This window comes from Mya arenaria, chromosome 6, assembly GCF_026914265.1.
Source record: "Mya arenaria isolate MELC-2E11 chromosome 6, ASM2691426v1".
In the NCBI taxonomy this organism is placed as follows: Eukaryota; Metazoa; Mollusca; class Bivalvia; order Myida; family Myidae; genus Mya; species Mya arenaria.
In genome coordinates, this window is record NC_069127.1 from 46,532,751 (window position 1) to 46,550,563 (window position 17,813).

The 17,813-nt window shown below is 40.6% G+C and overlaps 1 protein-coding gene across 2 annotated transcripts in view; it reads right to left on the minus strand.

The window, feature by feature from the left end:
- The window catches only part of LOC128237317 (origin recognition complex subunit 3-like), a 57,133-nt gene that overhangs the window by 26,901 nt on the left and 12,419 nt on the right, over positions 1-17,813 (minus strand). For both annotated transcript variants that reach the window (XM_052952719.1, XM_052952718.1), the window contains exons 5-12: positions 10,629-10,789; positions 9,774-9,869; positions 9,395-9,537; positions 8,336-8,495; positions 7,355-7,468; positions 7,023-7,156; positions 4,380-4,443; positions 3,853-3,969 (exon numbers count right to left, since the gene is read on the minus strand). In XM_052952719.1, the coding sequence (XP_052808679.1) occupies positions 3,853-3,969; positions 4,380-4,443; positions 7,023-7,156; positions 7,355-7,468; positions 8,336-8,495; positions 9,395-9,537; positions 9,774-9,869; positions 10,629-10,789 (989 nt within the window). The remainder of the gene's footprint in view (positions 1-3,852; positions 3,970-4,379; positions 4,444-7,022; positions 7,157-7,354; positions 7,469-8,335; positions 8,496-9,394; positions 9,538-9,773; positions 9,870-10,628; positions 10,790-17,813) is intronic.

Sequence of the window (17,813 nt, forward strand, 5' to 3'; positions counted from 1 at the left end):
ATACTTGACAACCTACACTGTTATGTCCTTATATTCAGAATTCCCTTGTGAATAAACACTGTATCTTTCACCTTAGAGGAAGGGACATGGGTCTTGCACAAGACACGTCGTCTTCGTATGTGGAACACATGTAGCAAGTGATTTTAAAATCTGTCCATACAAGGGAAAGTTACAGCCCAGACACGACAACCTATACTCTATGTCCTTATATGCAGCACTCCATTGTGAATAAACACTAAGTGTGACCTTGACCTTTGAGGTAGGGACACGGGTCTTGCACGTGACACGTCGTCTTGGTATGTGGAACACATGTGGCAAGTTATTTTAAAATCTGTCCATACAAGGGAAAGTTACAGCCCGGACACGACAACCTATACTCTATGTCCTTATATGCAGCACTCCATTGTGAATAAACACTAAGTGTGACCTTGACTTTTGAGGTAGGGACACGGGTCTTGCACGCGACATGTCGTCTTGGTATGTGGTACACATGTGGCAAGTTATTTTAAAATCTGTCCATACAAGAGAAAGTTACAGCCCGGACACGACAACCTATACTCTATATCCTTAAATGCAGCACTCCATTGTGAATAAACACTAAGTGTGACCTTGACCTTTGAGGTAGGGACACGGGTCTTGCACGCCACACGTCGTCTTGGTATGTGGAACACATGTGGCAAGTTATTTTAAAATCTGTCCATACAAGGGAAAGTTACAGAGCCGGACGGACGGACGGAGGGACGGACGGACGGTGCGATTTTAATATGCCCACCTTCGGGGGCATAATAAAGCTACGCACATATAGATCAATACCAGTCTGACACGATATTGAATAAACAGGTCATCATGTCATAATTAAACATGTCACCATCTAGCTAATTGGCGTGTGAATGGCGTGAAAACATTCCGGGCGGATTATTAAAGTGGAAGAAGAGGCAATAAGACAATACCGGTAATTATTTGTATCGTTTTTGGTCTTTCAAAAACTGTAGTTTATTGTGATAATTGCAATTACTCGTTAAAAATGAATTGTCATTAAATAGCCAGCAATATGTATTATTTCAAACTGGTCACATAAAAGTTTGACATTAAAATGAACGTTCCAAATCAGCCTATAAGTTTTAAATTTCTGAAGAGATGTTTGGCACTAAGAAAACTGAACACATGGCACTCAACTCGCAATGGTTCCGAAGTCACTGGTGGCTTTACTATGAAGAAGACTGCGCTAATTTGTTATTAAACATACATTGTGAGACTGCGCAAATAGGAATACATGCTACTAAACGATAATAGTTTTATATCTTTCAACTATTTTAACCGAAAAAGATTTAGATAAAAACATGAAAATAAAACCTGAACTCACTGGAAATTGAGTCTTTCAATGCCTAAAATTGAAAAAAAAATATCGACGGTAGGGGACACCCCTCCCGTGCCCACCCGTTCCGCGGTCCCAATGTCAATTTCTTTCCTACGCATCTGAGTAATTAATACACACATATGACATGAAATGAGATGTACGCAAAATGATACTTGACTCAAACACAACAAAATGTTAGTCATTAGCATTAAATTATACTTCAAGAATGAAAAGTCCCATTGTCTTATTTTTCTTTTAAAGCTGCACTCTCACAGATTGACCGTGTTGACAACTATTTTTATTTTTTGTTTTGGAATTAGCCCATTGTTGCGTAAATGTCTGGATACCAGTGGTATAAGACTGCTGACAAAAGATCAGATACAGTTTTTCAGTTTTACATTCGCAAATTGATGTTAATTTACGAAGAAAAAAATCTAAATTTTCATTAAGTTGAAATTATTCACTAAGATGCCCCAGGTTTCTGGAACTGTATGGATAAAATACACTTAGATTATAACTTCATATAACTCGTACATTATACTGTAACAAATATTATTTTATAGGTAATTAATAAAGTATTTTAATGATGAAGTCAATTTATTGCTAATAAACAATTATTACTTGCTGCTACCTTTTATACCCCACCCACACTCAACAGTCAGGGCTTTTTTTCACATTTAGGTGAAGCGGACCTAGCCCTTTTGGAGGGGAAAAATCGAGCGTTTGTTTTTCTAATCTAAGACTCACGATATCTATTTTTTCATGTTCTTGAAATCCCCTACTTGATTGTTATGGTTCACAGTGGCAGATCCCGTAATTCATAACTGGGGGACACAAGTGGGTTGGAGGGCTGTTCTTCCATCCACATGTATATTTTGTTTCAATGATGTATTGAAATTACACGTTTACACCATACATGCTTATTAAGATAGTAAATGTATAACATCAGAAAAAACTAGGTGGATGTCATTATGATGTCCATCAAAAGTTTCGTGGGTTTGCTGGAGCAGGTTTTGAACAGGGACTTGCGTTAGAGGGGCGTTACTTAGGGGCAAAACTTTTTGGACATGATCCCTCGAGTGGGCATGACATTAATATGTTTAAAATATGGGAAGTGGGGTTTACGGGTACTCCCCCTAGAATATTTTTAGTCTGAATTGGTGCATTATGGCGTAATTAAGTATTTTTTTCTGAGAAATATTGACAAAAAAATTAACCTTTAAGATCACTTGCGGGCCAACTGGGGGGACACAGGCCCTACAGCTCCCCCCCCCCTCCCCCACACACACTGAACGATCCGCCCATGGTTCACTTGTAAATAAAATAAATGAACAATTTTTGCTTGCTTGGGTATATAAGTAAAAAAACAACTGACAGTGGCAGTATAAATCTGGGTCCGTGAGCCCAGCTCAGATACACCCAACTGCAATTGACTAAATAATATGGTGATTTATAACCCATTTAGGAACATTGATCGTCAAAATAAAATAAAAGATGAAGTTATTTTTAGTTTTTATTGTGAAATAAAGAGAGAGTACTCGGACTTACAACCGGGAATTTACAGGAGGTAGGCGAAGACGTTATCTCCCTTGCTTGATTCGACGGAAATAAACGAAAGAAAATCTGATTCGTTAGCTCCGCCCATTCACCTTCGTTTCTTCCGGTGACATTTACCATATAAAGTATAGGCGAAATCGTCTATCCTTGTAATTCTGAACTTGTCCATTGACTTTTGTAAACCTGGACTTGTTGGACTGCAAATGCGAGTGTCGACGGTAGGATTGCAGTTTTACATATGCATGATTCGGCTTTCTAAATTACATCATCATATTGTTAAAGGCAAGTTATACGATCTATGTTTTAGTGAGTTTATACAGGGTCGATCTGACAAATATACATTTTGACTACTATAATGACAAATGACAAATCAATACGGAAAAAAACTGACGAATAGAAACAACAAATAGCACGTCTACATTGACAAATGTAAGAGATATTTAGTACGATTAAGAAGCACATTGTGGGAATTACACGTCTGGACTTTTGGCAATGAATAGCCTCCATATGGGTGAAGGGAAGGGAGAAATAAGTTAAGATTCTGGACTTTATGAAATAAAGCTGCTCAAGTTCTGGAGCAAAGTCATATTAAACTTAGCAAAATGTCACTGCATCCATTTATCACAATATTAGCTAAGTATGTCTTTGTCTTTACTAGGTAATTCATGTTAACCAAATGCTTTTAGGATAGAAGCCTACGTAACATTACCTCCCGCACATCATGAAAACAACCTAATTTTGCACATGTATTTGTTAATAAGATGTTCCAATTAAATGTCTTAGACACCATTCCAGTGAATAGTTGTCCCTAAAAGATTACACAGCATTGTCAACATGTCACACACCTGTTATCAAATGAGCCAGATGAGGCTTAAAAGTATGGGCCTAAAAATAAACTGTCCAAAGAAAATTGAGGTTTTGATCTCTCAATCTTGTACCTGTTTTCCGAGTGGATAGCCGGGTAGTTTTGACACGAGTGTGTGTAGACAGTTGAGTATGGGGAAGAAGTTGATATGGTATTCAAACATCTCATTTATCAGCTGGACCACTCTTCTCTGGAAAAAAGATCATACATCACTCTCCTGTCACCAGTGTCAAACAAAAAATGTCACAAGGTGACAAAACCAGGGTTTTCTGCAAATGGCCAGAAAAAGGGGTGATATGCAATCCTCTTCTATCTTTAATAAATGCAACTTTGACCATGGCCCTGGAAACATGATTATACTCATTTAATTTTCTCTCTACATAATATTTTAAAATGTACATGTGTATATTCAGGCTAAATATAAACAGAGTAGAATATAGTATACACTACACCAAGCATGGCAAAATTAATTGAAACATTCACTCAGAAACAAAATAACTACAGTAAAAAAATCTAATTTCTCAAAAAATCTGACACCATTTCAAAGAATTATATCATGCTTGTACCATTTTAAGAAAATGATTTTAGTAATACTGATACCTTGGTGAACTTTTCGTCTAGAAGAAGACTTGGTTGTTCTGTGGTTGAACATTCCTCCACATAGCTGAAATGGTTTACATACGATTTCTGGACAGCTTCCAACCTAGGATATTATCTTCATTGTTGTTAACATACCAGTACCACCAGTAGTAACAACTACATGTTTGTTGGAAAATGCCAACAGTAAACGTTGTTAGAAAAGTTGTTGTTTGACCTTTAATGTAACAAGAGATGTTTGTCAAACATTATGGCCCCATCGCCATGTTATCAGGAATATTTGGATTGAATGAAATATGCATGGACTGAAATGACAGCTAATTGGTCATTGACATTGGATGCCTTTGAGGCAGTTTTAAGATTATGACCATTCAAAGTGTGAAGATAGTAGGTACAGTTTTTTTAATCATGTTCAGATGATGACTGATATTTGCAGATAAACATGTTTCCTCTTAGCAGCAGGGAGTAAGTAAATATGACAAAAACTATGAATATGAGTTGTGACTGTGACCTTTGACCTCAAAATCAATAGGGGTCATCTACTGGTCATGCCCCAACCTAAATGTTAAGTCTGAGGGCCATGGGTGCAGACATTGTCTAGTTATCACAGACAAGCTTTTTGTGTTCAAGGTCACTGTGACCTTGACCTGATGACCCCAAAAATCAATAGGGGTCATCAACTGGTCAGGCCCTATCTTCATGACAATTTTGATGACAATAGGTCCTGGCAATGTTTAGTTATCACTTGGACAAGCTTTAGTCTACCGACCAACAGACAGACCGACTGACATGTGCAAAGCAATATCCCCCATCTTCTTTTAAGTGAGGCATAATTATTGGCAAGTTGATGGTTCTTACTGCAGGACAGTGATGTCAATCAAGTAAAATATAGAAGAAACTGACCTTGATCTGTAACTCGTCTATATGGTTCTTACATGTGACATTTCCTCCTCTAATGGTGATTTGTAAAGATATTGTAAACTCACTCAATGAATAAATAAGTTACAGCCCAATCTAGCTAAAATACTTGCACAACAAGAATGCCGCGCAGTGAGCGCCAAGTGTCCCCGACCGGTTTAAAGCCTTGTGAAAAGGATGAGCTTGTCTCAAGAGAATCCCCATGAAAACTTTAACAAATCCTACCAATAATTCAAAGTTGTTTAAGTCACCCCAGCCCATGTGATAGTGAACTTATGGCATTTACAGTATACTTTATCCATATAAAATGCTACAGTTTTAGCCATAATACCTACCAGATTACCCATGTCTACTTTTGATGTATTGCCACATACTGAGATTCATGAACCTAGCTTTGATACTTTTGTTATCACAGGACCAAATTGGCTATATTTTTAGTGTCAAGCGCAATAACTCTGCATTACCTTGTCTGACGAAAAAAATAACGTGCATAATCTCCAAATTACCCTCTTTCCACATAATAAGTTTCATTAACCTAGCTTAGATACTTTTTTAGTTATCCCAGGACCAAGATTTTTTTTCCGTCAACAGCTATATTTTTAATAAGTCAAGGGCCATAACTCTGCATAACTTTTTGCCTGACGAAAAAAAAAGTGCAATATCTCCATTTTACCCTCTATTCACATACTTAGTTTCATGAATCTAGCTTTGATACTTTTGGAGTTATTACAGGACCAAATTAGCTATATTTTTCATAAGTCAAGGGCCATAACTCTGCCTGACGAAAAAAATAAACTAATGTGCATAATCTCCATATTACCCTCTTGCCACATACTTTGTTTCATTAACCTAGCTTTGATACTTTTTTAGTTATCGCAGGAATGAGATTTTTGTGGACGGACGGACGGACAAACAAATGGAGGATAAACCTCAAATCCCCTCCGGTAAATCATTTACCAATGACTTTCAAGTTTGACCTTGACCTACAGACATTCATGCAGGAGACATCTTCTCATGGTGAAAATCTAGGTTGTTTTGAAATTCACCAATGCATTGCTAAGTTACAGCTTAACAATTAATTAGAAGGGCAAACACCCCTTTTGAAAATGTTCCCAAAGTCATGTGTATTCATTTCAAGGTTCTTCCTACCATTTTTGATGCAAATATCTGAGCAAAAATCCATGTTCACAACAGTACAACAGTACAATATTCTAAAATCAAAAGCTCTCAATCCAAATTTTTGCATAAGCCCTGATCTTTAAAACCCTTGTCTCATGGGCAAATTTTGTTCCAATTTCATTTAAAGTCCCAAAATGTGCTCAGTTACAGCCCGGACAAGACAAAATAAAGCAACCTTGACCTTTAAAATACGGACAATGCCATTGCACGCGATGGGTATTCTTCTTATGGTAAACATCTGTGCAAAGATTTTTAAATTCCCCAAAGCATTGCCAAAGTTACAGCCAGGACGGGCAAAAATGCATTTTGACAAATGACACGAGTGTAACCTTTCGACAATCATGCATGGACTGTGCACGCAACAAGCAATCTTCTCATGGTGAACAAATATTTAAAAATCCTCAAATGCATAGCCTGTTTATGAATTAGAAATACACTATCAGGTGCTTTAGGTCTCTCTTTCACTTCTTATTAACCTTCTGACTTCTAACAAAATATGTCACAAAAGATGCATATTTTAGTTAGGTTAAATAAACTAAGAATACACACCTCATAAAGGAACTGAGTTGACGCAGCCTGTCAAGAGCCTGTCCATCCATCTGATTGACTGTAACCTCCGTGTCATCATGATTACAGCACAAATAACTCAATGGCTGACTAGTGTAGTGATCAAGCATTGCAAACTGGATATCAATTAAGAGATTAATATTTTCAACAAAGAAGTACAAGCAGTAAAAGAAAGAACAGGTTTCTTAACATTCGTTAAGTTTTAAAAGGTCTACCACCTAACAGAGCTTATTAATTTGTATATTTTACTTCAAAATCAAACTCAAAACCTAACTGTAGCAAGGACAATGGAGAGAAACAAAAAATAGCCATACCCGTAATGCCTGGTTAAAGTTGAGCACAGAAAAGTCATAGTAGAGGAAGATATCAAGGAGCAGCTGGAATACTCCCTTTCCAAGCTTAAACGGGCATCTTGATGTCATCAGCATCTGAATGAAAGCAGAGGCAATATCAAATATTAATGTATACATAACTAAAACTTATAACTTATATATTTTTTTGAAATATATTATTCAAACCACTTTTCACAAGTTTCAATTTGAGGGGAAAAAAGAAAGAATAAAAAAGCCAAGTACAAGGAAGAAGGTAAGTTTTATTTTGAAATTCTGTCAAGGATTCAAAATGTGTGTGGTATTAATTTTTTTTCAAATTAACATATATGTACCAAACAGAATAAGCAATGATATTTAACATGATTTTCATAGGCATCTTTCTTTCCAAGAGGCCAAAATAACAAGGGTGGCGTTTACCTGGGTGATGATTAAGGACAAAGTTGAGGTCTACCTGGTTAATGGCAAGGCTGAGGTCTACTTGGCTGATGATGAGGGTGAGGTATACCTGGCTGATGACAAGGTTGAGGTATTCCGACTGATGATGAAGGTTTGGTGTACCTAGCTGATGATGAGGTAGAGGTATACCTAGCTGATGATGAGGGAGAAGTATACCTGGCTGCTGACGAGGGTGAGGTATACCTAACTGTCAATGAAGGAGAGGTCTATCTAGCCGATGACAAGAGTGAGGTTTACCTGACTGTTGATGAGGTTGAGGTTTACTTGGCTGATGGCAAAGGCAAGGTTTAACTGACTGATAACGAGAATGAGGTTTACCTGGCTGATTGCGAGGGTGAGGTTTACCTGGCTGATGGCGAGGGTGAGGTTTACCTGGCTGATGGTGAGGGTGTGGTTTACCTGGCTGATGGTGAGGGCGAGGTTGACCTGGCTGATGGCGAGGGTGAGGTTTACCTGGCTGATAACGAGAATGAGGTTTACCTGGCTGATGGCGAGGGTGAGGTTTACCTGGCTGATGGCGAGGGTGAGGTACTCAGTTGAAGGTGGAGCCTGGAACTTTTCCATACACAGTAGCGACGACACCTCGTTAGGCAGCAGGCGGTGAATAGCAGACACTGATGTCGCTATCCCGAAAATAAACACTACTGGTAGCAGGCTGATATAGTTACTGAAAATCCAAACTGATGCAAATGTATAATATTGAATAAACTTGATCTATCACTGAAAATGATAAATACCATATAAAAGGCCTAAATACAAAAATCATACAATGTTATCCCATGAAGATATTTTAGCCCTGATTAATGTGACAATGCCAGTTGTTCAATATGTGTTATATAAGTAAATTAATACAAAAGTTATGATATGATATGATGACAAGTCAGCAATCAACTGTTTCCCACACTATAAAAATTCAAACAAGAGCTGCCACAGTAAGTGACTAATGCCCTCAAAGTGCCATCAAGTTCAATGGATTATGGAATTACTATCATGCTTTCATTCAGGAATAGCTATCATATAGGGACATGGGCCTTGAATCGGACAGTTATTTATTTTAAAATCCCTCTCTGCCTGACTATTACTGCTATTACTTTAATAGCCACGACACGACCCACTATACTGTATATGCATATATGCAGCATGGCTTAACTGAAAGTGTGACCTTGAAATTAGAGGTAGGGTCATGACACTTTGTCTTTAAGTACCAAACACATTTGCCAATTTATTTTAAAATCTCTAAGTGCATGACAAAGTTTCAGCCCTGACACAACAAACTATAATGTATATATATACATTACATATATGCAGAGTTCCATTATGATAAACATGTAAGTGTGGCCTTGACTTTTGAGGTAGGGACATAGGTCTTGCATGCGACATATCATCTTTATTTTTGAGTTAACAGTGCTTGATTGAGATCTCTAACAAAACTTGATTAAGATAAAAATGTTCGTTTGAGATATTCAAATACAATTCTTTGCAAGTTTCTTCTCTAATTTAATTGCGGGGCATAACTCTAAAATATCAATAAGCAACTTAACATAAGGGACAGGGAGGAATGCTGACCTTGTAATAATGATGAAGTCCTGCACTACACGTGGCGGGAAGTTTTCAAAGTCTTCCATCACAATGACGACTGGTGGGAGACCGCCCCTCTCTACACCTACACCAGCACTAGACTTGCGCTTTTTAGGAGAGGAGGGTTTACTCTGGGAAAAGCAGAGGTAAGAGATGGTTCAACTTTCACATTGAACTCTTACATGTAACTACAAATTGTTGTAACCTATTGAAAAATCTTTCTTTTAACTTGATGTTTGCCTTGGTCATAGGAATATAAGAAAACCAACTGAAATTAAAGATCATTTACACAATAGTCCTATTACTGAATATATAGGGATCTTCAGCCAGTGAATGTTGTTAAGGAGACAACTGTTTTGACACTTACAACATATTTGTTATGGTACCACTTGGCAAGTGTGGACAGGGTGAGAGGCAGGGATCGACTGTTGACTGCTTCACTGTCTTCATCATCATCATAATCCTGGGTCAAAGAGAAGTATATCAAATATAATAAAATACAAACTCAGCTAAAAAATCAGCCACATTCCCCATTCTCAAAGCCATCTTTTCTATACTTTCCCCATTAACAAGAAAAAATTAAACCACCAAAAAGTGGGAGTGTACATGTAACTTGGTATTTTAACAGCATAAATACGAACATGATTGTAATTTTCCAAAATGTTAACATATTGAATCACTAGGGTTTTATATGCACATGACTTGGCGTGGAAATCCAAATATTGTGGCGAAATCACCAAATAATTTTACACCATAATTTTGAGAAGGGCTATATTCCCAAATAGCTGGATTCCCACTGTATTTACCTAACTTTCTGTACACTACTACATGTAACAAAATGCATCTTATTTTACACAAGTATTAATGAATACATTTTAATAAAAAACTAAGTATTAACAGTGTTAACATGTTCAATGATACTGTTATGCAAAGTTCTTAAACTTATTTTTTTAAAGGGCACGCTAACAGCATTTGGGCTATTTATTGATGTCTTTCCCTCTTCATAGATTTACCCAATTTTGAAGTGACTTCTAAAATTATCCTCCAACTAATTTTGGGGAATTATCTACCCAACCCCCACATTTGATTGTTTTATTCAGAAGGCTAGGACTTTTTGCATCAAGTGACTACCAACCCACAGACTCCCTTCATTTTTGCTGAACATTTTATCACAAAAATCAAGTAGAAAATAACTGTTATTCGAGTGTACAAAGTTGCATACCAGGTGTGTGTTATCCAGGAGCTGGGACATAGTTCTGGTGAGAATGTTCCTCACACTTTGACAGTCCTTAGACTTGAGAATGGTGACAAGGGGCGTAACTCTGTCCCGCAGCATTGAGACAAGGTTACCGAACATTGTGCCATGGTCTGGTGTGTTCACACCTAAAATGTTTCATACAAGGTTATTGTTGTTCCTGAATGTTTTTCCATACATCATGACAATCAAGTTTTCCTGTATACCTGTTACATGTAACTATAATATGCACATGAGAAAATCAATTTAATGTGGCTGTGTTTATTGTGTTGCAGCAATTTGCTAGGGATTGAATTTGCTTGGATGATTAACACCACACTAGAATTCCAAACATTGACTTTAAAAATGTTAACTACAATACATGTCAATGAGTATGTTTATGATTATTTGATTTCTATCCCATGATCTGTGACCTTATGGACCATGATACCACTGCAACTTGAACATATTACAGTCCATCGATCCACTCAGTGTACTGCATATTAACCACCCTGTAACGAACACCTTCCATCCACACTCCATCTACCCACCAAATATACTGAACATTTACCACCCTGTAACAAACACCTTCCATCCACACTCCATCTACCCACCCAGTATACTGAACATTTACCACCCTGTAACAAACACCTTCCATCCACACTCCATCTACCCACCCAGTATACTGAACATTTACCACCCTGTAACAAACACCTTCCATCCACACTCCATCTACCCACCCAGTATACTGAAAATTTACTACCCTGTAACAAACATCTTCCATACACACTCCATCTACCCACCCAGTGTACTGAACATTAACCACCCTGTAACAAACACCTTCCACCCACACTCAATCTACCCACCCAGTGTACTGAACATTAACCACCCTGTAACAAACACCTTCCACCCACACTCCATCTACCCACCCAGTGTACTGAACATAAACCACCCTGTAACAAACACTTTCCATCCACACTCCATCTACCCACCCAGTATACTGAACATTTACCACCCTGTAACAAACACCTTCCATCCACACTCCATCTACCCACCCAGTATACTGAACATTGACCACCCTGTAACAAACATCTTCCATCCACACTCCATCTACTCACCCAGTGTACTGAACATTTACCACCCTGTAACAAACGCCTTCCATCCACACTCCATCTTCCCACCCAGTACACTGACCATTGACCACCCTGTAACAAACACCTTCCATCCACCACCCTGTAACAAACACCTTCCATCCACACTCCATCTACCCACCCAGTGTACTGAACATTTACCACCCTGTTACAAACACCTTCCATCCACACTCCATCTACCCACCCAGTATACTGACCATTGACCACCCTGTAACAAACACCGTCCATCCACCACCCTGTAACAAACACCTTCCATCCACACTCCATCTACCCACCAAGTATACTGAACATTTACCACCCTGTAACAAACACCTTTAATCCACACTCCATCTACCCACCCAGTATACTGAACATTTACCACCCTGTAACAGACACCTTCCATCCACACTCTATCTACCCACCCAGTATACTGAACATTAACCACCCTGTAGCAAACACCTTCCATCCACACTCCATCTACCCACCCAGTATACTGAACATTTACCACCCTGTAACAAACACCTTCCATCCACACTCCATCTACCCACCCAGTATACTGAACATTGACCACCCTGAAACAGACACCTTCCATCCACACTCCATCTACCCACCCAGTATACTGAACATTGAACACTCTTAAACAGACACCTTCCATCCACACTCCATCTACCAACCCAGTATACTGAACATTTACCACCCTGTAACAAACACCTTCCATCCACACTCCATCTACCCACCCAGTATACTGAACATTTACTACCCTGTAACAAACACTTTCCATACACACTCCATCTACCCACCCAGTGTACTGAAAACTTACTACCCTGGAACAAACACCTTCCACCCACACTCAATCTACCCACCCAGTATACTGAACATTAACCACCCTGTAACAAACACCTTCCACCCACACTCAATCTACCCACCCAGTGTACTGAACATTAACCACCCTGTAACAAACACCTTCCATCCACACTCCATCTACCCACCCAGTATACTGACCATTGACCACCCTGTAACAAACACCTTCCATCCACCACCCTGTAACAAACACCTTCCATCCACACTCCATCTACCCACCCAGTGAACTGAACATTTACCACCCTGTAACAAACACCTTTAATCCACACTCCATCTACCCTCCCAGTGAACTGAACATTTAACACCCTGTAACAAACACCTTCCATCCACACTCCATCTACCCACCAAGTATACTGAACATTTACCACCCTGTAACAAACACCTTTAATCCACACTCCATCTACCCACCCAGTATACTGAACATTTACCACCCTGTAACAGACACCTTCCATCCACACTCTATCTACCCACCCAGTATACTGAACATTAACCACTCTGTAGCAAACACCTTCCATCCACACTCCATCTACCCACCCAGTATACTGAACATTTACCACCCTGTAACAAACACCTTCCATCCACACTCCATCTACCCACCCAGTATACTGAACATTGACCACCCTGAAACAGACACCTTCCATCCATACTCCATCTACCCACCCAGTATACTGAACATTGACCACTCTTAAACAGACACCTTCCATCCACACTCCATCTACCAACCCAGTATACTGAACATTTACCACCCTGTAACAAACACCTTCCATCCACATTCCATCTACCCACCAAGTATACTGAACATTTACCACCCTGTAACAAACACCTTCCATCCACACTCTATCTACCCACCCAGTGTACTGAACATTAACCACCCTGTAACAAACACCTTCCATCCACACTCAATCTACCCACCCAGTGTACTGAACATTTACCACCCTGTAACAAACACCTTCCATACACACTCCATCTACCCACCCAGTGTACTGAACATTAACCACCCTGTAACAAACACCTTCCACCCACACTCAATCTACCCACCCAGTGTACTGAACATTAACCACCCTGTAACAAACACCTTCCATCCACACTCAATCTACCCACCCAGTGTACTGAACATTAACCACCCTGTAACAAACACCTTCCATACACACTCCATCTACCCACCCAGTATACTGAACATTTACCACCCTGTAACAAACACCTTCCATACACACTCTATCTACCCACCCAGTATACTGAACATTTACCACCCTGTAACAAACACCTTCCATCCACACTCAATCTACCCACCCAGTATACTGAACATTTACCACCCTGTAACAAACATCTTCCATCCACACTCCATCTACTCACCCAGTGTACTGAACATTTACCACCCTGTAACAAACACCTTCCATCCACACTCCATCTACCCACCCAGTACACTGACCATTGACCACCCTGTAACAAACACCTTCCATCCACCACCCTGTAACAAACACCTTCCATCCACACTCCATCTACCCACCCAGTGAACTGAACATTTACCACCCTGTAACAAACACCTTCCATCCACACTCCATCTACCCACCCAGTATACTGACCATTGACCACCCTGTAACAAACACCTTCCATCCACCACCCTGTAACAAACACCTTCCATCCACACTCCATCTACCCACCCAGTGAACTGAACATTTACCACCCTGTAACAAACACCTTCCATCCACACTCCATCTACCCACCCAGTATACTGAACATTTACCACCCTGTAACAAACACCTTACATCCACCCTCCTTCTACCCACCCAGTATACTGAACATTTACCACCCTGTAACAGACACCTTCCATCCACACTCTATCTACCCACCCAGTATACTGAACATTTACCACCCTGTAACAAACACCTTTAATCCATACTCCATCTACCCACCCAGTATACTGAACATTTACCACCCTGTAACAGACACCTTCCATCCACACTCTATCTACCCACCCAGTATACTGAACATTAACCACCCTGTAGCAAACACCTTCCATCCACACTCCATCTACCCACCCAGCATACTGAACATTTACCACCCTGTAACAAACACCTTCCACCCACATCAATCTACCCACCCAGTATACTGAACATTAACCACCCTGTAGCAAACACCTTCCATCCACACTTAATCTACCCACCCAGTGTACTGAACATTGACCAACCTGTAACAAACACCTTCCATCCACACTCCATCTACCCACCCAGTATACCGAACATTTACCACCCTGTAACAAACACCTTCCACCCACATTTCATCTACCCACCCAGTATACTGAACATTTACCACCCTGAAACAGACACCTTCCATCCACACTAAATCTACCCACCCAGTATACCGAACATTTACCACCCTGTAAATAATATCTTCCATCCACACTCTATCTACCCACCCAGTATACTGAACATTTACCACCCTGTAACAGACACCTTCCATCCACATCCATCTTTCTACCCAGTATACTGAACATTGACCACCCTGTAACAATCACCTTCCATCCACACTCAATCTACCCATCCAGTATACTGAACATTTACCACCCTGTAGCAAACATCTTCCATCCACACTCCATCTACCCACCAAGTATACTGAACATTTACCACCCTGTAACAAACACCTTCCATCCTCAATCCATCTACCCACCCAGTATACTGAACATTTACCACCCTGTAACAAACACCTTCCATCCACACTCCATCTACCCATCCAGTGTACTGAACATTGACCACCCTGTAGCAAACATCTTCCATCCACACTCCATCTACCCACCCAGTGTACTGAACATTAACAACCCTGTAACAAACACCTTCCATCCACCACCCTGTAACAAACACCTTTCATACACACTCCATCTACCCACCCAGTATACTAAACATTGACCACCCTGTAACAAACACCTTCCATCAACACTCCATCTACCCACCCAGTGTACTGAACATTAACCACCCTGTAACAAACACCTTCCATCCACCACCCTGTAACAAACACCTTCCATCCACACTCCATCTACCCACCCAGTATACAGGACATTTACCACCCTGTAACAAACACCTTCCATCCACACTCCATCTACCCACCCAGTATACTGAACATTAACCACCCTGTAACAAACACCTTCCATCCACACTCCATCTACCCACCCAGTGTACTGAACATTAACCACCCTGTAACAAACACCTTCCATCCACACTCCATCTACCCACCCAGTATACTGAACATTAACCACCCTGTAACAAACACCTTCCATCCACACTCCATCTACCCACCCAGTATACTGAACATTTACCACCCTGTAACAAACACCTTCCATCCACACTCCATCTACCCACCCAGTATACTGAACATTAACCACCCTGTAACAAACACCTTCCATCCACACTCCATCTACCCACCCAGTATACTGAACATTTACCACCCTGTAACAAACACCTTCCATCCACACTCCATCTACCCACCCAGTATACAGGACATTTACCACCCTGTAACAAACACCTTCCATCCACACTCCATCTACCCACCCAGTATACTGAACATTTACCACCCTGTAACAAACACCTTCCATCCACACTCCATCTACCCACCCAGTATACTGAACATTAACCACCCTGTAACAAACACCTTCCATCCACACTCCATCTACCCACCCAGTATACTGAACATTTACCACCCTGTAACAAACACCTTCCATCCACACTCCATCTACCCACCCAGTATACAGGACATTTACCACCCTGTAACAAACACCTTCCATCCACACTCCATCTACCCACCCAGTACACTGAACATTAACCACCCTGTAACAAACACCTTCCATCCACACTCCATCTACCCACCCAGTATACAGGACATTTACCACCCTGTAACAAACACCTTCCATCCACACTCCATCTACCCACCCAGTATACAGGACATTTACCACCCTGTAACAAACACCTTCCATCCACACTCCATCTACCCACCCAGTATACTGAACATTAACCACCCTGTAACAAACACCTTCCATCCACACTCCATCTACCCACCCAGTGTACTGAACATTAACCACCCTGTAACAAACACCTTCCATCCACCACCCTGTAACAAACACCTTCCATCCACACTCCATCTACCCACCCAGTATACAGGACATTTACCACCCTGTAACAAACACCTTCCATCCACACTCCATCTACCCACCCAGTATACTGAACATTTACCACCCTGTAACAAACACCTTCCATCCACACTCCATTTACCCACCCAGTATACTGAACATTTACCACCCTGTAACAAACACCTTCCATCCACACTCCATCTACCCACCCAGTATACTGAACATTTACCACCCTGTAACAAACACCTTCCATACACACTCCATCTACCCACCCAGTATACTGAAAATTTACTACCCTGTAACAAACACCTTCCATCCACACTCCATCTACCCACCCAGTATACTGAACATTTACCACCCTGTAACAAACACCTTCCATCCACACTCCATCTACCCACCCAGTATACTGAACATTTACCACCCTGTAACAAACACCTTCCATCCACATCAATCTACCCACCCAGTGTACTGAACATTAACCACCCTGTAACAAACACCTTCCATCCACACTCCATCTACCCACCCAGTATACTGAACATTGACCACCCTGTAACAAACACCTTCCACCAACACTCCATCTACCCACCCAGTATACTGAACATTGACCACCCTGTAACAAACACCTTCCACCAACACTCCATCTACCCACCCAGTATACTGAACATTGACCACCCTGTAACAAACACCTTCCACCAACACTCCATCTACCCACCCAGTATACTGAACATTAACCACCCTGTAACAAACACCTTCCATCCACACTCCATCTACCCACCCAGTATACTGAACATTGACCACCCTGTAACAAACACCTTCCATCCACACTCCATCTACCCACCCAGTATACTGAACATTGACCACCCTGTAACAAACACCTTCCACCAACACTCCATCTACCCACCCAATATACTGAACATTAACCACCCTGTAACAAACACCTTCCATCCACACTCCATCTACCCACCCAGTACACTGAACATTGACCACCCTGTAACAAACACCTTCCACCCACACTCCATCTACCCATCCAGTATACTGAACATTGACCACCCTGTAACAAACACC